The 23,929-nt window shown below is 43.8% G+C and overlaps 1 protein-coding gene across 1 annotated transcript; it reads right to left on the minus strand.

The window, feature by feature from the left end:
* Window positions 1-14,568: 14,568 nt before the first annotated feature.
* LOC148342029 (general transcription factor II-I repeat domain-containing protein 2B-like) lies at window positions 14,569-16,894 on the minus strand. Its single transcript, XM_088288040.1, has 2 exons — window positions 16,884-16,894; window positions 14,569-16,087 (listed from the first exon to the last, which is right to left on the minus strand). Exons 1-2 carry the CDS (start codon window positions 16,892-16,894, stop codon window positions 14,569-14,571), a joined length of 1,530 nt encoding a protein of 509 aa, XP_088144166.1.
* Window positions 16,895-23,929: the final 7,035 nt, after the last annotated feature.

Genomic DNA, 23,929 nt, shown 5'->3' on the forward strand with positions numbered 1-23,929 from the left:
CCATCCATCCATTATCCGCCGCTTATCCGGGTCGGGTTGCGGTGCAGCAGGGAAGCCCAGACTTCCCGCTCCCCAGCCACATCTTCCAGCTCTGCCGGAGGGATGCCCAGGCGTTCCCAGGCCAGCCGGGAGACGTAGTCTCTCCAGCGTGTCCTGGGTCGTCCTCTGGGCCTCCTGCCGGTGGGACATGCCCGGAACACCTCACCAGGGAGGCATCCAGGAGGCATCCTAAACAGATGCCCGAGCCACCTCATCTGGCTCCTCTCTACGTGGAGTGGGAGCGGCTCGACACTGAGACCCTCCCGGATGGCCGAGCTTCTCACCCTATCTCTAAGGTAGAGCCCAGACACCCTGCGGAGGAAACTCATTCCAGCCGCTTGTATCCGAGATCTTGTTCTTTCGGTCGCGACCCACAGCTCGTGACCATAGGTGAGGGTAGGAACGAAGATCGACCGGTAAATCAAGAGCTTCGCCTTTTGGCTCAGCTCCCTCTTCACCATGACAGACCGATACAGCGTCCGCATCACAGCGGCGGCTGCACCCATCCGCCTGTCGATCTCTCGCTCCATCCTCCCCTCACTCGTAAACAAGACCCCAAGATACTTAAACTCCTCCACTTGGGGCAGGATCTCCTCCCCAACCTGGGGAGGGCATTCCACCCTTTTCCGACTGAGAACCATGGTCTCAGATTTGGAGGCGCTGATCTTCATCCCAACCGCTTCACACTCAGCTGCGAACGGCTCCAATGAGAGTTGGCGATCACTGCTTGACGAAGCCAACAGTACCACATCATCTGCAAAAAGCAGAGATGAAATACTGAGTTCACCAAACCGGATCCCCTCATCGAAACGAATCCGACTTACTGCCGGCAATGCGGACCAAACTTTGACATCGGTGGTACAGGGACCCAACTGCCCGTATCAAGGGGCTCGGTACCCCGTACTCCCGAAGCACGCTCCACAGAACTCCCCGTGGGACACGGTTGAATGCCTTCTCCAAGTCCACGAAACACATGTAGACTGGTTGGGCAAACTCCCATGAACCCTCAAGGACCCCGTAGAGAGTGTAGAGCTGGTCCACTGTTTCACGGCCAGGATGAAAACCGCACTGCTCCTCTTGGATCTGAGCTTCAACCTCCCGACGGACCCTCCTCTCCAGTACCCCTGAGACCTTACCAGGGAGGCTGAGGAGTGTGATTCCTCTATAATTGGAACACACCCTCCGGTCCCCCTTCTTAAAAAGGGGGACCACCACCCCGGTCTGCCAATCCAGAGGCACTGTCCCCGATGTCCACACAATGTTGTAGAGGCGTGTCAACCATGACAGCCCCACAACATCCAGAGCCCTAAGGAACTCCGGGCGGATCTCATCCACCCCTGGGGCCTTTCCACCGAGGAGCTTGTTAACCACCTCGGTTACTTCAGCCCCTGAGATAGATGAGTCCACCACGGAGTCCTCAGGCTCTGCTTCCTCAATGGAAGGCGTGTCGGTACAATTGAGGAGGTCTTCGAAGTATTCTCCCCACCGACTCACAACGTCCCGAGTCGAGGTCAGCAGCACCCCATCTCCACTATAGTGTTGATGGTGCACTGCTTCCCTCTCCTGAGACGACGGATGGTGGACCAGAATTTCTTCGAAGCCGTCTGGAAGTCGTTTTCCATGGCCTCACCGAACTCCTCCCACGCCCGAGTTTTTGCTTCGACAACCACCGAAGCTGTATTCCGCTTGGCCAGTCGGTACCTGTCAGCTGCCTCCGGAGTCCCACAGGCCAGAAAGGCCCGATAGGCCTCTTTCTTCAGCCTGACAGCATCCCTTACCGCCGGTGTCCACCAGCGCGTTCGGGGGTTGCCGCCATGACAGGCACTGACCACCTTATGTCCACAGCTTCCATCGGCTGCCTCAACAATGGAGGCACGAAACATGGTCCACTCATACTCAATGTCCCCCGCCTCCGCCGGTACGTTGTCAAAGTTCTGGTGGGAGTTGAAACTCTTTCTGACAGGGGATTCTGCCAAGCCTTCCCAGCAGACCCTCACAATACCCTTGGGTCTGCCGGGTCGGACCGGCATCGTACCCCAACCTCGGAGCCAACTCACCACCAGGTGGTGATCAGTTGACAGCTCCGCCCCTCTCTTCACCCGAGTGTCCAAAACATGCGGCCGCAAATCCGATGACACGACTACAAAGTCGATCATCTAACTGCGGCCTAGGGTGTCCTGGTGCCAAGTGCACATATGGACACCCTTATGCTTGAACATGGTGTTTGTTATCGACAATCCATGACGAGCACAGAAGTCTAGTAACAGAACACCGCTTGGGTTCAGATTGGGGGGGGCCATTCCTCCCAATCACGCCCTTCCAGGTCTCACTGTCATTACCCACGTGAGCATTGAAGTCCCCCAGCAGAACGAGGGAGTCTCCAGGGGGAACGCTCTCCAGCACACCCTCCAAAGACTCCAAAAAGGGTGGGTACTCTGAACTGCCGTTTGGTGCATAAGCACAAACAACAGTCAGCACCCGTCCCCCCACCTTAAGGCGGAGGGAGGCTACCCTCTCGTCCACCGGGGTGAACCCCAGTGTACAGGCGCCGAGCCGGGGGGCAATAAGTATGCCCACACCTGCTCGCCGTCTCTCACCTTGGGCAACTCCAGAGTGGAAGAGTTTCCAACCCCTCTCAAGAGGACTGGTACCAGAGCCTAAGCTGTGTGTGGAGGTGAGCCCGACTATATCTAGTCGGAATTTCTCTGCCTCGCACACCAGCTCAGGCTCCTTCCCCGCCAGAGAGGTGACATTCCATGTCCCAAGAGCTAGTTTCTGTAGTCGGGGATCAGAGCGCCAAGGTCCCTGCCTCTTGCCGCCGCCCGACTCACACTGCATCCGACCCCTTAGGCCCCTCCCATATCTATATTAGGCCATTTAAAAATACATGACTTTTTTTTTTATTTCAATGTAAATTTAAGCTTGCTTATGTAATACTACAATATTTATTAAATTATTTTAACATGCAAAATTATATCAATATTAATTTAAACCTTTTTATTTCACACTTGAATATTTCTTAACATATTTGTTCTTTTGAATTTGGATGCAATTTAAATCATTCCATCCATCCAGCCATTTTCTGCCGCTCATCCGGGGTCGGGTTATTGAATTAATTTAATACCTAAGTATTTTTTATATTTCAATATTTATTTCAAGATTAACTCTTCTCAATGTGTTCAATATTTATAAAATGTTTCTATATTTCTTATTAATTGCATTAAGTCTGTATTTTGGTTTCCAATTTTAAATTTTAATATTTCCCGATTTCATTATATAAGCAATCCAAAGTATAAAAAATATAATATAGCATGAAAAAAGTATTTTGTATATTTGACAAAATTATAGTTTTTCCGAAGTGAGATTCTGCTTCGCAACAAACCCCAAACGCTTGATAGAGCTCAACCTAGAAAGAGAAACTGAGTGCTTGCGTTTCTCTTTCTTGTTCTTTTTATAGTTCAACTTCTACATCTGTTTTTCACCTTTTCACACAGCGTAATGAAGGCCAGTTGAACAAGGGATTTTATTGATGATTGTCGAAGGCACCGATTTCATAAGCACCGTTTCTTCTCACACCTTTTCCATTAACTACGATTAAAAAGACAACTGAAAAGCATAATGTTAAAAAATGTTATTCCAGGCAAAGGCAATAAATTTTATTTACATGTTTGATGTAAACACCAAAACAAATCATCATCACTCAGACACAATTCACTGATCACATTGGCCTTGTGTCAATAAAAGAGCTTTGCAAAATTCAATTTCATCATATTTTATTGAAAATCACATTTACATCTTACCACAAAGAGTCGGATCTTTCATTTTTTTTTCTTTTTTTAATCTTCAAGGATCGCTGCAATTCTCGCCAGCACAATTGTGTCTCTCAGCTCCCTGTTTAGTGACAAATTTTTTAGAACAAACGCTGCAACTGAATGGCTTGTCTCCACTGTGTGTTCTTGTGTGGTTTCGTAAATGCGACTTTTGAGAGAAACTCTTGGCACAAACTGAGCAGGAAAAAGGTTTTTCTCCAGTGTGTGTTCTTGTGTGATCTGTTAAAATTGACTTTACATTAAAGCTTTTGCCACAAACTGAGCAGGAAAAGGGTTTTTCACCACTGTGTGTTCTTGTGTGTTCTGTTAAATATGTCTTTTTCGAGAAGCATTTTCCACAAACTGAGCAGGAAAAAGGTTTTTCACCACTGTGTGTTCTTGTGTGTTCTGTTAAATATGTCTTTTTCGAGAAGCTTTTGCCACAAACTGAGCAGGAAAAAGGTTTTTCTCCAGTGTGTGTTCTTGTGTGGATTGTTAAATGCGACTTACGCAGGAAGCTTTTGCCACAAAACGAGCAAGAAAAAGGTTTTTCACCACTGTGTGTTCTTGTGTGGCGTGTTAAATTAGACTTGTCAGAGAAACTCTTGCCACAAACTGAGCATGAAAAAGGTTTTTCTCCACTGTGCTTTCTTGTGTGATATGTTAAACCTGCCTTTTGAAAGAAGCATTTTCCACAAACAGAGCAAGAAAATGGTTTTTCACCACTGTGTGTTCTTGTGTGGCTTGTTAAATTAGACTTGTCAGAGTAACTCTTGCCACAAACTGAGCATGAAAAAGGTTTTTCTCCACTGTGTGTTCTTGTGTGGATTGTTAAATGAAACTTTCGAGAGAAGCGTTTGCCACAAACCGAGCAAGAAAATGGTTTTTCTCCACTGTGTGTTCTTGTGCCCAGTTTTAAAGACAGCTTTGAAGTTAATGAGTCAGTGTGACATGCCCTTTCACCTTTAGCTTGCCCATTATCATCATCATCGTCATGAGCGTCTGATAATGTGTCCTCATTATGTGCTGGCCCCCAGTGGTCTTCATCACCTTCTGTTGTCACGTGATGACTTGAGCTGCTGCTTGGAGGCTCCGCCCCTCTCTTGTCCTCACTCTGATCCTTGTTTTCATCGTCAGTCTTTATATGGACAACGTTCACTGGTGACTTGTTGATCTCCTCCTCCTCCTCCTTTTTGATGTGAGTCCAGTCTGGCTCCTCTATCACAGAAAGGAGATCGTTTTCACTGACGTCTGCAGGACACAAAAAGACTAATTTGGTTTGGCCAAGTCAAACCTCAGGCGGCGACTTTGTCTTATATTGTTTCTACCCTGCTACCTTGACTTGTGCCTGCCGAACATGAATCAATGCGTGCGACCCCGATTTGGACCGGACCATGGGGGCATTTCAGAAAATTACGTCCTACGATGTAAACCTCCCTTTAGCACAGACATGTCCAAAGTCCGGCCCGGGGGCCAAATGCGGCCCGGGGTCAAACTTCATCTGGCCCGCAGTCTCTGTAATAAAATTAATACATTCTGGCCCGCACATATACAGTGCTTAGTTCGCTCTCTTCTTAATTGCTGTTCCTAATTTACCCACTAGAGGCAGTACCACTCTGCGACATCACCCCGGGTGACCTTTACCCCCAATTTCTAAAATGGCGACAATAAACAAAAAAAGGAAAGTTGACTGAGAGCAATATCAGTGCGCAAACAAAGTACGCATTAGATATGAAGTCTTTGGCTGAAGAGTTCACACGACACTTTCGGGATTTTGCAGCTATTGAGGAGGATATCTCTTTTTTTTCATCACCTTTCTCCGTGGACACAGACAATGTTCCAGCCCAGCTGGAGCTCATTGAGCTGCAGTGTGACGCCGAGAGCCGCAGTCGGCACCGGCAACTTTCTCTCGGCAACTTTTACCGACAGATGGATAAAGGCAGGTTTCGAGAGATTCGAGGGTTTGCTAGGAAAATGCTGAGCTTGTTTGGGTCGACGTATTTGTGTGAAAAGACATTCTCGGTTATGAACTTAAATCAGAGTCGCGTGAGGACACGGCTCACAGACTCACACCTCGCGCATCAATACCACTGCCTTTGAGCCAGACCTGGCCTTTGTGCTGCAGTCCAGATCTCAGTATCACCCGTCACATTAATGCAGGCAAGTCATTTAAATAACTGACTTAATTTTGTTTTGTTCAGTCACAAATTTAGACAAGTTGTCGGTTTTCATTCCAGAATAAAATGTTCATTCAACATTTATATTTGATGATATGTCATATATATCAAATTAGCCCTTGCACTTGTGGATAATCATTTCTGTAATTCAAAAATTCTGTGAACATTGAACTCCCGTGATGATATAATTCATGTTCAAATATTATTTGCACTCAAGACTATAATTAGTTCTGTTTAAGAAAAAAAGCAAATATTCAATTGCATGTGATGTTCATGTTTCAAATGAACCAAAATACATGTTTGATGGTTTAAATGAAAATAAAAAAGCAAATGTGAAACACAGAATCACTTGCTAAAATGTGTTTGAATATATTGTTCTTTATGTAGTTAATGTCAGCCGAGGTCGGCCCTCCCACATTTTACAACATCAAATCCGGCCCCCTTTGCAAAAAGTTTGGACATCCCTGCTTGAGCAGCACAACTGTGATAAACGAGCATTTAAAAAGGAAGCACGTTGCGGCTGATGCCCGATTTCATTCCTGACAGTCACAGACGTTTCTGGAAGCGAGCTGAAGTTAGCACACACAGGCTATTGTGTGCGTCTGATGGAACACCTGTTGTGGGACCCTAACTTATTAATGGGGGCCACTGGGGGCCATCGCAACATAATGTCATTGATAAAATAGGAATCCTTCAAGCGAAATATGTTTACAAGTATTTCTTTTTGCATTTAGAGATAGTTTCATCGTGGGTACTTTTTGCTTTCATGATAATCTCGATACCTAAAAAAATTCAAGGGGCCCTGGCATCAGAGTCGCTATTTATTGTATGATTTACGTTTGGGGTTTTTTTTTACCCAAAATGACATTTATCCTGCGAGTAAGTTCCGACATTACCCTTTTTATTTTTATAAAATTTCTGTTTTGAAATAAATTTTAAAACAAAATTACGTTTGAAGAGTAAAAGTTCTTACACATAAGCATTAAGCAACAACACTTTCACTCTGACTTTCATGTTGACATATTTGAATAATGACTGTTTATATTAAAGTTCTCCAATACATATTCAAATTAGACTAAGATACACCATAATATTATAAGAGTTCCCTGAATTATTTTGTAACTGCAATGATGCTTAACAGCCACAGGGTGTCAGTAATGAGTAACAAAGTAACACAAGACCTCCCATTGTTCCGTCATCATTGTCATTTGCAAAAATTACCAGGAATTATAAATTGCGGGGGAGATGCAAACCACCTGGGCCACAGGGACTTTATTACCAGGAACTAAATGTTCCTGGACTTGTTGGTAGAAAAGGGGGTTGTGACGTTCTCCCTTTTTAAGCCCATAGTAAGCTAAAGATGCAGATGCATTCCTTGCAGCATGCGCTTGTTCACTGATGAGATCCGTGCAACCCTGGATGGATGCATTAAATGTATTTTAAATGATTGGATGGGGTGAATCTACGCACATGTGCACAAAACAGTGCAGAGCCACCGGAGGTTCATTGACCGAGCCAGTAAAAATGTCATAAATAAGACCAATACGTACTTGATTTATTAAAAAAAAAAATCCTTTGTGCTTTATCCACTAAAATTCATCAACCGCCATTAATGTTTTTGCCGCAGTGTGCACATATTTTAGATTCAAGCAGAATTCATTCCGTAAGGAATTGGTTGAACAAGATATAAAAAACAGAAAATGTTAAATAATCAGTTCAAATTTTATACTGGGAAAACATGGAGTTCACCCCTCACTATTGGTTATTCTTTGGCATTTATTTTCTGCACTGATTTCATTTGGCAAAAATAAATGTTCAGCAGACATGCAAGTAAAAGGCAATATTTAAAAATAAAGCGGCAATAACCTTGAACGATTTCCCCAAACAACTTAATGTTGTGATGCATATTTTTAACGAAAGAAAGTCGTTCTATACAAAGCAAATGAGAGTAAAACGTGTACAAACCTGCTTTGTGTGGCACAACACGAGGCTGCTTGCAACCTTCGCCCAGCAGTAGAAGATGTTGCTCGTTCTCTTCTTTTATTCCACAAAGTTCCTCTTTGTACTTGGATGTTGTTCTTTCACACATTTTCAAATGATAATTCCAAAAAATCCGCACTTGATCTCTGCTTGGCGATGAGTCATGTGCCTCTTTTCGTTAGCGGCTAGCTAGCTAACAAGCTAAGCTAACTACGCCGAAAAGCATCAACGCGCGAAGATGAGGTTATCGGGACACAAAGACTTAATGAATTATGTCGTAGTCCTTTAGAATATCAACGGACATCCTGTGAGAAAATTACAGTCAGTTCCACACTAAACCAGAAGAATTTAGCGGTGGGATTTTTTGTTCCGGCGTGGACGGGTCGGTGGATGTGGTCGAGGTCCTTCGGAAGCTGCGCGCTTGTTAATGACGTCATGCTAAAGCACGTATTTTTCAAATATCTTTCTTTGCCTCTGGTTTTGTTTTTGACCCTGGCTGTTCTATTTTAATATATATTTTATATAATATTTTAATTCGGTTGATAAAAAAAAAAACGAAATTAACGCCACATTTGCGCGTCAGCTCTTACGTCACTTCCGCCTATGCCCCGAGTAGCCGCTGCTGGAACAACAGTGGGACGTTTACGTTTCTCCTACCGAACTTGCAACAATGCTGTGGTTCACTCGGGCTGCAAGATTGTATGAATATAATGTCTGCATATACTAGCAGTGCTTCTCAATTATTTCACGCCCGCCCCTACCAAGAAGAAAAAGATTCGCGCCCCCCCACCACCAATTCTTTTTCTGTCTTTGTATATTGATGTTAGATTGTCAATAAAATATCCCTTAACTAAGCTAAATTGATAAGAAATATAATTTTGAGAATTATTATTGTGAGGATCTCGAAACTCAGTACTCTGTTGTGCAAATATTGATGAGATGATAAATATTTACTCAAACGTTTTTTGTAAAATCTTTATTCACAAAAGCAAACCAAACACATTTATGAATATCAAAATCCATGCGATGCATCTAATTTGAAGTACTTAGCACCTGCCATGTCACTCAGGATTTTTTCACGCTTGGGAATCTGATAATGTTCTCTTATATGAAACAAATCAGTGCCTACCTTCTGCCAGGGAGTTGTGGGAAGGTCAGCTACCAGTATTGGCTCTTTGACTTGTTTGTGTTGATGTTTTTGGCAAACTTGGCATTTTTGAATCATTTCTTCTCTGTCTTTGTTAATGCCCGGCCAGTAGATGGCTTCTCGTGCTCTTCTCTTACATTTCTCCACTCCCAGGTGTCCTTTGTGAAGACGCTGAAGCATGTCCTTGGGCATAGCTTGTGGAACTACAATCCTGTCCTTCCTCAGCAGGAGGCCGTCCGCCATGCACAACTCCGCTCTCATCGGGTAAAACTGAGGGCAGTTCCCTTTTGACCATCCATTGTTCATACATTGTGACACTTTGTTCAAGATTGACAGCATAACGTCAGTAGCAGGAAGCGCGGCTGTAACCATGTTAATGTGAGCCTCAGCCTCCTCCGTCATAACACAGTCCTTGATGTCACTGTTAGGGTGCGGCGCTCGGGATAACGCATCAGCAAGCACTATGTATTTTCCAGGCGTGTATATTAGCTCAAAATCATAGCGCTGCAATGTCATCATCATGTGTTGAATTCTGGGCGTCATGTCATTGAGATTTTTCTTCCTAGTTTAAATCAGTGGCTTATGATCAGTCTCTGCTATGAACGTGGGCAGTCCATAAACATCCGTGTGAAATTTGCCACATCCAAACACTAGACCCAGTGACTCCTTTTCGATCTGAGCATAGCGTTTTTCAGTCTCTGACATTGACCTGGATGCATCGGCTACAGGTTGCCATGTGTCTCTCGCCTTTTGCAGCAGTACGGCACATCGCCCATCGACGCTTCAGTGGAAATTTTGGTTGGTTTTGACGGATCAAAGTAGGCAAGGACTGGCTCAGTTGTCAGTTCTCTTTAGATCTTGCCATTCTTTGTCATGTTTTGTCGTCCACTCAAAGACTACGTTGTGATGCAGCAGCAAACTTAGGGACTGTCCTTGAAGAGAGGTTTGGAATGAACTTGCCCCGGAGGTTTATCATCCCCATTGCTCGCAGAAGTCCTTTTTTTTCGGTTGGAGCTGGCATGTCCAGTATTGCTTGCACTTTGGTTCTGTCTGGCACCACTCCATCTGCTGTGTCAATTCTGTAACTCCAAACAGACATTTCAGAAATCAGACATCCCTTTATTGACATTGTACTCAAGTGTGCAACGAGATTAGAGATTTCTCTCGTTTTAGTTTAAGTCCATTCATTTTAACTCTTTGTAGCAGTTCCTCGAGTCTCTCATTGTGTTCTTGTTCCGTGTTCCCCAAACAACCAAATCATCAATGTACATACGGGTTCCTTCCAGACCTTCTATGATTGACTCCATAGCTCTGTGAAAGATCTCAGGCGCAGATTTTATGCCAAATGGCAGTCTCAGAAAACAGAAACGCCCAAATGGTGTGTTGAAGGTGGTGTACCTGCTGCTTTCGGTGTCCAGCTTCACCTGCCAAAATCCATGCGTTGCATCTAATTTGCTAACGTACTTAGCACCTGCCATGTCACTCAGGATTTCTTCACGCTTGGGAATCTGATAATGTTCTCTTTTAATGTTTTCATTCAGATCTTTGGGGTCGAGGCAAACACGTAACTCTGGGAAGTTCCTCTTTTTAACACACATGATGGAATTTACCCAGTCGGTGGGTTCTTCCACTTTCTCTATGACTCCGATCGGTGTCATTCTGTTCAGTTCCTTTTTTAATCTCTCTTTGAGAGGGGCTGGAACTCTTCTGGGGGCATGTACTACAGGTTCAGCATCTTCCTTGCGCTGTATTTTATAAGTGTAAGGTAGCGTACCTTGTCCTTTGAAGACAGAAAAGTATTTGTTCACTATACTCTTACTACCTTCACTCTTCAACATTTTGTTGTTCTTATTGACATCCTTGCTGTTGATTTGGTAAATTTCTTTTACCAGTCCAAGCTCTTCAGATGTCTTGTCTCCAAGGATTGACTCCAGTCCACTTGGCACAATTGTGAACGTTAACTTGTGTTGTCTTCCCTTTGCTGTCACTTTTAGCCTCCAACATCCCTTTGTTTTTATTGGCTGATTGTCGTAGGTTTTCAATTTCACGGGCTTGTCTGTGACTCTTTCCGGTTTCTCTTCAAGTGATTTCAAGTCTTTTTCATTAATTTTGTTTGCTTTTGCTCCTGTGTCAATTTTAAAAGTAACTAGTGTCCCATTGACAGGCAGTGGTGCAATCCATTTATCTTCTTTTACTGCATTAACAGCATGCTCTGGGTCTCCTATAGTTTGTTGTTGCACATCGCTTTCGTCATATGACACGATTTTTGTGATGTCCTGTGCTTTTAATGTTTGGTGGAGTCTATGACTTGTCTTGCAGGGCTTGGGCAACTTCCTGGTTCTACGCCCAGGCACGCCCCTGCAATTTCTGGCGCCGGCCCCTGTGCACCTGCAGCTCATCAGCAACAGCATAAAAGATCAGCGCAGCCAGGAGTCAGGTGCCGGATTATCCCGTTATACCCGTGGTACTTTGGCCGCAGTTGCACGACACAGATTGGCATTGTTGGCGCTGTCCTTGGTGCTCGTAATAACTCCGTTCTCTTATGTGCTTCCTCAAGCCTTCTTCCTGCCCGCCCAAGCCCGTGACACCACCGCCTTCCCGAGAAGACCAGACCGCGTCTCTCACCTCATCGCCCGACCTGCGCCCTCCGGACCCGCTGCCTGCGCTTGCTTCCCGCCGCGTCTACCGCCCCCTCGCCTGCCCTGCAGAACTCCGGACCCGCTTCCGCACAAATAAAATCCCATCTCATATCCAGGTTGCTCTTGGGTTCCTTTTCTCTCTCCATTACGGTTCCTCAACCCGTGACAGAATAATCCGGCCAATACAATGGACCCAGCGACCCCGGATCCCCTCAAAGAAGCCCTATCTATCCAAGGTAGGCAGCTCGGCCGCCACGAAAAAATGTTTCACGAGCTTATGGAATCGGTCCAAAATCTACACCATAAGATCACGCACCTCTCCACCCAGGTCCTATCTCTCTCTCCCTCCACCCATCCTCCCGTAAACACTCCCCCGGTCCCTTCTGCTTCCGCAATGCCCGCTCTTGGCAGCAAGGAACCTTTTGTTCCTACTCCCGAGCCGTTTACCGGGGATCTAGGATCATGTAGTCAGTTTCTCCTGAATTCTTCGTTAGTTTTTGACTTACAACCGCTAAGCTACCCCTCTGATCGATCCAAAATAGCCTTTATGGTTAACCTGTTACGCGGAAGAGCCGCAAAATGGGCTACGGCGCTGTGGGAGGCGTCTTCGCCAGTGATGTCCTCTTATGCAGATTTTTGCCAGGAACTAAGGAGGGTTTTCGATCACCCAGTCAAAGGACGCGAAGCGACCCGCAGATTGCTAGCCCTTCGGCAGGGAACACAATCCGTAGCGGATTACTCCATCGAGTTTCGAATCCTGGCGAACGAGTGTGGATGGAACGAGCCCGCTCTGAGAGGTATTTTTGTGAATGGTTTGACCGAACGATTAAAGGATGAGCTGGCGGTCCGTGACGAGCCCACCTCCCTCGAGGAGTTGGTCTCACTATCCATAAAAATTGACAATCGGCTGAGAGTGAGAAGCGCAGAAAAATCGCGGAGGGGGGACGGAAAAGCCGTTCCGCCTGTCTATCATTCTGAGCCGTCATCACCCGGCCAATTTCTGCCCTCTGCTCGCCAGGAGGAGCCTATGCAACTGGGAAGGACTGGTCTGGACGCTCAGGAACGCCATAGACGTTTGACTAATCGCTTGTGTATTTATTGTGGAAACCCCGGACATTATCTTGCTGCCTGTCCATCTAGGCCAAAAGATGGGGCTTGCCAATGAAGGAGAGCACATTGGTGAGCCAAATTGCATCTCTTCCCCTCGCATGTCTGTTCCCTCCAGTATCTTATGGCAAAGCAAATCCTTCTCAATCCCTGTTTTAATCGACTACGGAGCAGATGGCAACTTCATAGATCAAGCCCTGGCTAAACAGTTGGGGGTTTCTTGGGAACCCCTTACTTCCCCTCGAAGAGTGGTGGCCCTGGATGGACATCTCATTTCCTTGGTCTCCCAGCAAACTATACCATTTACACTCATCATCTCAGGTAACCACAGAGAAACCATTCAGCTGTACCTCATCAATTCACCCCATGTTCCCCTAGTGCTGGGGTTCCCCTGGCTCCAAAAACACAACCCCTCCATCGACTGGAGAAACTGCTCCATTACCAGCTGGAGTGTTTTTTGCCACTCGCAGTGCCTGTTGTCCGCTGACCCGGCTCCCCGATCTTCCCCTCCGGCTACGACTCCTCCGGATCTTTCCTCGGTGCCCTCCAACTATCATGACCTCTCCCGGGTGTTCAGTAAGGACCTCGCTCTCACCTTGCCTCCTCACCGCCCTTACGACTGCGCCATTGACCTTCTCCCTGGAGCTTCCCTCCCCACCAGCCGACTGTACAACATCTCCCGTCCAGAGAGGGATGCCATGGAGACGTACATTCGAGATTCCCTCGCCTCCGGTCTCATTCGGCCCTCTTCCTCACCCCTCGGGGCAGGATTCTTCTTCGTTAAGAAGAAAGATTCCTCACTCCGCCCCTGTATAGACTTCAAGGGCGTAAATGATTTCACAGTTAAAAATAAGTCCTCGTTTCCACTCATCGATCCGTCATTTGAACCTCTCTGCGAGGCCCAGGTCTTCTCCAAACTGGATCTCAGAAACGCCTATCATTTGGTCCGGATTAAAGAGGGTGATGAGTGGAAAACGGCATTCAACACTCCCTTGGGTCATTTTGGCCTTTTGGCCTCACAAACGCCCCTTGCGGTGTTCCAAGCCCTCATGAATGACATCCTGAGAGACATGTTGAACCGGTTTGTTTTTGTCTACCTAGATCAGGGGTGGGCAATTATTTTTTCCATGGGGCCACATAAGAAACATAAAATATTGTGGAGGGCCGGGCCAAAAGGCTGAACTCAATTCTGCATAATATTAATTGTATTTCTTTTTTAAAAAGCAGTAAATAGCACTGTTTTGACAAGCTGGCAAGAGTATATATTAAAGTTAAGCAATGAAACTAAATACCAAATAAACTGAAAAAATGAGGTTGCCTAACAAAAATTTATTCATTCAAATTTCTCAACACAATGGTAGACAAAATATTAAAATTTTTTACTATTTGTGACTCATATTAGTAAACATATTCTGTCACATTCACTTCAAAACACATTTTGAGTTCCATATACTGTTGGATAGTTGTGTAAAGGTTCTGAGCATTTTAAAGACATCACAATATTGTCTTTTTGCACCAAACATTTAGCAAGATACAACATATTGACTGTCACTGAACTGTGATTTTGAGAGAAAGTGTCCCAGTTCATTGTTATCTGGTGCCTTACAGTAACATGCCTACATTTGTGGTCTAACTGCCTCATTTGGTGTTTCAATGTTCATTTTTCTTGTTCAGTGAGAGAAATCTAATCTCTGCTGGGCTTTAACAAGTGCATCAAAGTCAGGCTGAATGTCTGAAGTGGAGATGCGAAGCACAGCTGACAGATGATCATCAGTGAGAGAGGATCTGTCCCTGGATTTTGTAAACTTCATAATTGAAAATGTTTGTTCACAAATGTAGGTAGAGCCAAAGAGAACAAACATCTTCTGAGCATGTCTCCTAATGTTTGGAAAGTTCTCCTCCTTGAGAGAAGAGTAGAAATCCAGCACAGATCCTGACTTAAAGTGCTCTGCCAGTACTCCATCAGACTGCAGGTCAATGAGTTCCAGCTGAACATCACTGGGTGCATCATCCACACTGAAGGTAAAGGGAGAGGAAATCATGTGGATTTCATCCTCCATTGTTCTTAGATCCTCAAATCGCCTTGCAAACTCACCATGCAATGCTCCTAGCATGGATGAGTACCTGCAGAGGTTATCAGCTGATGGTGTGACTTCTTTCAGGGTTTGCATGTGAGTGAGAGTGTTGCTCTCCAGTTGTCTTGAAAGAATCTGTATCTTTCTCATGAAAGCCTTCACCAAGGTGTGCATTTCATGTACAAAAAGGCCCTTGCCTTGCAGCTTGGTGTTCAGTTCATTCATCAGTGCAGTCACATCAACAGCAAATGCGAAATCTGCCATCCAGACCTCATCTGCAAACTCTGGGATGGCCTTGCCTTTTGTCTCACAAAACTCCTGGATTTCTGCTTTCAGATCCCAGACTCCTTTTAACACTTTGCCCAGGCTGAGCCATCTCACAGAAGTGTGGTAGCCAATGTCACTGTGCTCACTCTCATGCTCCTCCAGAAGTGTGACAAACTGTCTGTGATTCAGTGCCCGCGCCCTGATGAAGTTAACTATTTTTGTAACAACATCGATATCATGGTTAATTTTTAGCACTGATTTGCACAACACATGTTGGTGTAAAATACAATGTAAAAATACTAATTTCTGATCAGGGTCCATTTCAGTCACTTTATCCTGCATGCGTTTTAAAAGTCCGACATTTTCCCCGGTAAGATTTGGACAACCGTCCGTGGTGACACCTGCCAGTCTGTCCCATTTCAGTCCCAACGTGTCCATACAAGCATTTACCTCAGTGAAGAGATCGCTCCCTGTCGTCGTCCCTTTTAACGACCGCATTGCTGCCAGCTCCTCCGTAATCCTGAAGTCCGGCGTTATCCCGCGGACAAATACGAGTAGCTGGGCTGTGTCGCGGACATCACAACTCTCGTCCAGAGCCAAGGAGAAAAAATCAAAACTTGGCACTTCACGTTGCAGCTGTAGTTCCAGATTCCCCGCAATGTCCTCGACCCTTCTCGTCACGGTTCGCCCGGACAGCGGGACTTGCTCAAATGCCGCTTTTTTTTCAGGGCATATTAGTGCTGCCGAGTCTACCAAGCACTCTTTCACGAACTCCCCCTCTGAGAATGGCTTGCTGGTTTTGGCTATTTTGTGGGATATCACAAAGCTGGTCTTGGTTGCTGCATCCCTGGATGCATGAAGCCCGGTAAAAAAGCCTTGCTGCGTTTGTAGCTTAGCTAGCAAAGCTTCCGATGTCTGCGCTCTTTCAGCATCAGTTAGGTTTTTATATTTCTCTGCATGTTTCGTCTGGTAATGCTGACTCAAATTGTAGTCCTTCAACACGGCGATCTGCTCCCCGCAAACGAAACACACAGCTTAAATAAATACTTCGCTGTCCAATTTTTGTTGAAAATTCTACATTCGGCATCTACCTTTCTTTTTTGAGCCTGAGCGGACATTTTTGAGGGCGAACGTCGTCTTGTTGTGATTCAATCGCGCGCATGTATTGATAGACGCATTACGTCATTATGTGCGACGCACATTGTGCGGGAATTAAAAAAAAAACAATTTCAGAATAAAAGCAGTGCAGCTTTAGCCCATGAATGAGGTGAAATTAAAAAGTATGTTTATTTTGAAATTTCCAATTAACCTTACACTCGCGGTCAGAGTCAACCAAAGGTATGTGGCCCGGCCCATACAATGCCCAGGTCTGTCATACGGGCCAGTCAGTGCCACCCGGCGGGCCGGATGTGGCCCGCGGGCCGTGCAATGCCCAGGTCTGCTAAAGTTTAGATTAACAGACGTTCATTGTATTTTAATTTCTTGTCTCCTGGTGATTCTTGAGTCAAGCTAACAAAAGCAGAGCAGAGCAGGGAGGAGGAGAGAGGAAGGAGTCACGCGGAGCTGCCTGCTCGCTTCCGCTTTGTCCCACTCTTTCCCCCGCCGGCCGGTGAAAATGAACGCCATGTCTGGTTCCTCCTGGCCTCTCAGCCATCTTTTTATTTCGGCTGTTACCTTTAGTATTGTTGTATTGCACAGGAGAGGGGAGCCCTCTAATCTCGTTGCACACTTGAGTACAATGACAATAAAGGGATTTCTAATTCTAATTCTAATTCTAATTCAGGGCATTTAAACCTGACAAAAAGACAACTGAAAAGCATAATGTTCACAAATGTTGTTCCAGGCAAAGGCAATTTTATTTATAATGTTTGATGTAAACACAAAAAAACTCATCATCACTCAGACACAATGGTTCTTTTGGCACTGATCACATTGGCTTAGTGTCAATAAAAGAGCTTAGCAAAATTAAATTTATATTTTATTCAAAATCACATTTACATCTTACCACAAAGAGTCAGTTCCTTCAGTTTTTTGTTTTATTTTTTTTAAGCTTCAAGGATTGCTGCTATTCTCACCAGCACAATTGTGTCTCTCAGCACTATGTTTAGTGGAGAATTTTTTAGCACAAATGCTGCAACTGAATGGCTTGTCTCCACTGTGCGTTCTTGTGTGGCTTCGTAAATGCGACTTTTGAGAGAAACTCTTGGCACAAACTAAGCAGGAAAAAGGTTTTTCTCCATTGTGTGTTCTTGTGTGGCTTGTTAAACTTGCCTTTATAGAAAAGCCTTCACCACAAACTGAGCAGGAAAAAGGTTTTTCACCAGTGTGTGCTCTTGTGTGCCTTACTAAATAAGACTTTCGAGAGAAGCATTTTCCACAAACTGAGCAAGAAAAAGGGTTTTCTCCACTGTGTATTCTTGTGTGACTTGTTGGCCGAGTGGTCTAAGGCGCCGCGTTCAGGACCCAGTCTCCCCAGGAGGCCTGGGTTCGAATCTAGAATTTCCCCATTGTGGGACTAATAAAGGCAATATTATAAATGTAACTTAAAAGAGAAGCTTTTGCCACAAACTGAGCAGGAAAAAGGTTTTTCACCACTGTGTGTTCTTGCATGACTTGTTAAATTTGACTTAAAAAAGAAGCTTTTGCCACAAACCGAGCAAGCAAAAGGTTTTTCACCACTGTGTGTTCTGGAGTGGTTTACTAAAGTAGACTTTCTAGAGAAACTTGTTCCGCAAACTGAGCAGGAAAAGGGTTTTTCTCCAGTGTGTATTCTTGTGTGTTCTGTTAAATTTGACTTTTTAACGAAGCTCATGCCACAAACTGAGCAGGAAAAAGGTTTTTCTCCACGATGTGTTCTTACGTGCAGTTTTAAAGAGAATTTTGAAGTTAATGATTTCCCACAGTGAGAACATACCCAACTGTCAGTGTGACATGCCCTTTCACCTTTGGCTTGCCCATCATCATCATCAGGAGAGCGTGATAATGTGTCCTCATTATGTGCTTGTGATGGCCCCCAGTGGTCTTCATCACCTTCTGTTGTCACGTGATGACTTGAACTGCTGCTTGTAGGCTCCGCCCCTCTGTTGTCCTCACTCTCATCCTTGTTTTCATCTTCAGTCTTTATAGGGACAACGTTCACTGGTGACTTATTGATCTCCTCCTCCTCCTCCTTTTTGATGTGAGTCAAGTCTGGCTCCTCTTTCACAGAACAGAGATCATTTTGTCTGACGTCTGCAGGACACAAAAAGACAAACACACATTTGGTTTGGTCAAGTCAAACCTCAGGCGGCGACTTTGTCTTATTTTCTACAGTGCTACCTTGACTTGAGCCTGCTGCACACGGAGCAACGCGTGCGACCCCGAATTGGACCGGACCATGAGGGCATTTCACAAAATTCCATCCTACGATGTAAACCTCCCTTTTGATGCCCGATTTCATTTCTGACATAGTCACAGACATTTGTAGAAGCGAGCTGAAGTTAGTACACACAGGCTATTGTGTGTGTCTGATGGAACACCTGTTGTGGGACCCGAACATATTGATGGGGGCCACTGGGGGCCATCGCAACATAATGTCATTGATAGAATAGGAATCCTTCAAGTGAAATATGTTTCCAAGTATTTCTTTTTGCATTTCGAGATAGTTTCATCGTGGGTATTTTTTGCTTCCATTCTAATCTGTATACCTAAAAGAATTAAAGGGGCCCTGGAATCAGAGTCGCGATTTATTGCATGATTTATTGACATTTAGCCTGCTAGTACGTTCCAACATTCCCCTTTTTAATTTTTTTTTTTGTAAAATTTCTGTTTCTAAATAAATTTTTAAACAAAATTACGTGTGAAGAATCAAAATCCCTACACATAAATTAAGCAACAACACTTTCACTCTGACGTTCATGTTGACATATTTGAATAATGTATATTTAAAAGTTATCCAATATGAATTAAAATTAGACTAAGATACACCATAATATTATTAGAGTTCACTGAATTATTTTGTAACTGCAATGATGCTGAACAGCCATAGGGTGTCAGTAATGAGTGACAAAGAAACTCAACAACTCCGATTGTTCCGTCATCATTTTCATTTCCAAAAATTACCAGGAACTATGAGTTGCGGGGAGATGCAAACCACCTGGGCCACAGGAACTTTATTACCAGGAACTAAATGTTCCTGGCCTTGTTGGTAGAAAAGGGGGTTGTGACGTTCTCCCTTTTTAAGCCCATTGTAAGCCAAAGATGCAGATGCATTCCTTGCAGCATGCGCTTGTTCACTGATGAGATCCGTGCAACCCTGGATGGATGCATTCAATGTATTTTAAATGTTTGGATGGGGTGAAACTACGCACCCGAGGTCCATTGACTGTCACCCGACCAATCCAGTAAAAAGTTAATAAATAAATAAGACCAATACGTACTTGTTTTTTTTAAACGTAATATTTTGCGTTTTATCCACTAAAATTGATCAACCGCCATTGATGTTTTCGCCGCAGTGTGCACATTTTTTAGAGTCAGGCAGAATTCCTTCCCTAAGTCATTGCTTGAACAAGATATAAAAACCAGAAAATGTAAAATCTTAAATAATCAGTTCGAATTTTAAACTGAGAAAAAAAACATGGAGTTCACCCCCCACTATTGGTTATTCTTTGGCATTTATTTTCTGCACTGATTTAATTTGGCATAAACAAATATTTAGCAAGCCGGCAAGCAATATTTAAAAATAAAACGGCAATAACCTTGAACGCATTTCCGCAAACAACTTAATGTTGTGATGCATGCAAAGTCGTTCTTTACAAAGCAAATGAGAGTAAAACGTGTACAAACCTGCTTTGAGTGGCACAACACGAAGCTGGTTGCAACCTTCGTCCAGCAGTTGAAGATGTTGCTCGTTCTCTTCTTCTTTTATTCCACAAAGTTCCTCTTTGTACTTGGGCGTCGTTCTTGCACACATTTTCAAATGATAATTCCAAAAAATCCGCACTTGATCTCTGCTTGGCGATGAGTCGTGTGCCTCTTTTCGTTAGCGGCTAGCTAGCTAACAAGCTAAGCTAACTACACCGAAAAGCATCAACGCGCAAAGATGAGGTTATCGGGACACAAAGACTTAATGAATTATGTCGACGTCCTTTAGAGTAGCACTGGACATCATTTGAGAAAATTACAGTCAGTTCCACACTAAATCAGAAGAATTTAGCAGTGGGTGTTTTTGTTCCGGTGTGGACGGGTCGGTGGATGGGGTCGAGGTCCTTCGGAAGCTGCGCGCTTGCTAATGACGTCATGCTTTAAGCACGAATTTTTCAAATATATTTCTTTGCCTCTGCGTTTGTTTTTGACCCTGGCTGTTCTATTTTAATATATATTTTATATAATATTTTAATTCGGTTGATAAAAAAAAAAAACTAAATTAACGCCACATTTGCGCGTCAGCTCTTACGTCACTTCCGCCTATGCCCCGAGTAGCCGCTGCTGGAACAACAGTGGGACGTTTACGTTTCTCCGACCGAACTTGCAACAATGCTGTGGATCACTCGGGCTGCAAGATTGTATGAATATAATGTCTGCATATACTAGTAGTGCTTCTCAATTATTTCACGCCCGCCCCTACCAAGAAGTAAAAGATTCGCGCCTCCCCACCACCAATTTGTTTTCTGTCTTTGTAGATTGATGTTAGATTGTCAATAAAATATCCCTTAACTAAGCTAAATTGACAAGAAATATAATTTTGAGAACTATTATCGTAAGGATCTCAAAACTCAGTACTCTATGGTGCAAATATTGATGAGATGATAAATATTTACTCATACGTTTTTTGTAAAAAAAAAAAAAAAGTCAAGTCAAGTCAAGTCAAGTCAATTTTATTTGTGTAAACCTTGATTAACATTAACAACCAAACACAGTTATTAATTCATACATAATATAGAAAAGACAAAAAGAAGAGCCAGGGGGATTTTAAACAAAAAATCTTTGTAAATAACATAAAGCAACAGCTTTAGTATGTTTACGATACGTTTAAAAAAAAAAAATAAATTATGGTGACTATCCGTTTTTTTAATGGTTACTGTAAAGTTTTGTCTTCTATCTTAAGAAGTCACGCAGGTCCAGTGATGCTGCAGGCTTGTGTCTCTTTAGTTATTGACTTGCATTCTCGTCTATGTGTGTACACACGAGTTCGTCTGGTAACCAAACACACGTCAGGCAATACTGCCAACTAGTGACTAATGATATAACTGCTATCATTACATCTCCCTTTCAAACGTTAAACAATGCCTATGACTTTTTTAATTAATTTTTTTTAAATTTTATTATTATAATAATTTTGTTTTGTTATCAATTATTTTCACTTCTGATCAATATCTACCCATTTTTTTATGCCAACAAGCAGCTCTACAACCATTTTAGCAACAATAACACAACATTAAACATTTTCAATCAGCCTGTCCGGTTGTCGTCTAACTCTTGTTGATCTTCAAAGAGGTTCAGTAATCCCAGAAATTGCTGGTGGTTGAGGTCTGTGCTCCTTCGATGTATCCGCCTGCTTTGCAGCCTCAGCCTTATCAGAAGATTTCTTGCAGTCCTCGGTAGTGATGGGTAGTTGAGGCATCCTGTATCGTTTTGACACAGTGACACACTGTATTGACACTGTGTTGACACTGTGTTGCTGAATACTGACACCTGGTGGACTTGCAGGAAAAAATTGACCGGGTCATCAGACTCTGATCTGTCAAACTAATTTTATCCAATTCCATTGATTAGGCATTTGCATTCACATTATTTTTACATATACGTACTTTCATCAAAAAATCTTTGATATTCGAGACGCAGTTGATAAATTAAGTGAACATCTGTCTGAATGCCTAAGTAAAAGTGTTGTGAATAACAATGGACTCATTGTAATTAAAGATTTTTATTAAAAAAAATAGTTTCTCCAGCGTTTTGTTATTCAGTCTATTTATATCTTTTTTTTTTTAGGCAATTTCCCCCGCCTTTGAGAAGATCCTCCCACAAGGCACTGAAGAGGCCGGCGTGCACAACGTATAAGAGCGGGTCTTCCGTACGTGCAACGTGTCCTGCTGACATATAGCGCTGCACCTCTGAGTGCGCACAAGGCAGAAAACTTGCGTTTACCAGTGACGTCTTCCATCTTGCGGATATTTAACGCAGAGTAACGCGCCAATAACTCGATGCTTGTTTTGAGCGTGCATCCTGTTGACAGATACGCTTCCTTATAAACACAGTTTGGTGCGCGACCGCTGTGTCGACACGGTTCTGATAGTGGTCACGTGACTTTCTTAAAGCAGTACGCTCACCGACACGGGTTTGCCCTGGAAGCTCGGCGCACGCATCGACGCCTCAGTGTCGCTGGACCCATCACTAGTTCTCGGGAACCTTCACAAGACTCCTCCAGTTCCCCCTCACTCTTTGTCCATCCTTTGTTTCCACAATGTAAGATCTCGGACACGAGACAGTTTTCCGCACCGAGAAAACATGTTTCTAAACGAGTTACGACCTAATACGATTTATATAACTCCTTGAATAACACGATTCGGTTTTAGAGGGACCGCAGAACCCTTAATTTACACTACCGTGCTATCCGCAGGGGAAACCCAGTTTCCCGAGAAACCCAGTTTCTCTATGAGTTATGGCCTAATTCCATTGATATAACTCTTTAGACTAGCACGATCCAGTTTATCACACCGTACTGGTCAACGGCGCGCGCCTAGTCCATCAGCGTGAAGTTGGCGCTCCATTTCTTGCAAAAATAGGGTGAAATAGTTTGTTTCGTTTGTGCTGCATCTGTGCTCGTTTGTGCTGTTAAAATTTCCGTTTGTGCTGCTTCGGTTCCAGAGATATTACACTTTTTTATTTCGAGTGGTGACATCACCCAGCCCCCCACTTTCATCCAAATGGGTCGGGAATGGTGCCATTCGTTTGTGCTTGTTTGTGCTGTTAAAAGTTTCGTTTGTGTTGCTCCGGTTCGATAGATATTACACGTTTTAATTCACGCGGTGACGTCACAAACACTAACGCTCCGGCGTCAGTCTATTTTGTTTTGGATGCTGTCGAACAAGGAGCTAGGTATCGCGCTACCGCGTTCAGCTAATCACTTGAATCACTCGTATTTGTTATTAATTCCAGGTTATAAACTAGTTCCTGGAATGAACCGATGTTTTGCATGTTTCTGCGCATTTTACATTCTTCATGATCCTGGAAAGCAACTGTTGCCGGACGAACTTCAGGTAAACATGTCACACTCACTGTTGTAGCTTTTTTTTGCTAGCATGCAATAATCTTAAAATCTTCCTGTTTTCACTGCTGTCCATTACTTTAAATTCGATCTTATTTCTTTTAATATGTTGTTCTGCTGCTCACGTGTTTATTTCATCAGTAGTCATTAAAGCTATGTGATTATTTCTTAAATTATAGCAGACGTGAGGCCGAAACTTATCCCTTGATCTATTTTGAAATAAAAACAACATAAACACACCCCTCGATGTAGCATTCCCTCATTTGAGAACAACTGAATTAATATAAAAACAGTCCATGCGTAATTGATGAGAGTCTGTAGAGAAAGCTTTATATGTAAAAACAAACAGCAACAAACAAAACACCAAACTATTTACATTGCAACAATTAAGCAATCACTGCTTTGTGAAGAACAAAGCATGTGGGAAGATCTTTGTCCTTTCTG

This window comes from Idiotropiscis lumnitzeri, chromosome 2 (genome assembly GCF_059441095.1).
Source record: "Idiotropiscis lumnitzeri isolate Australia: NSW breed Sydney's pygmy pipehorse chromosome 2, RoL_Ilum_1.0, whole genome shotgun sequence".
Lineage (NCBI taxonomy): Eukaryota > Metazoa > Chordata > Actinopteri > Syngnathiformes > Syngnathidae > Idiotropiscis > Idiotropiscis lumnitzeri.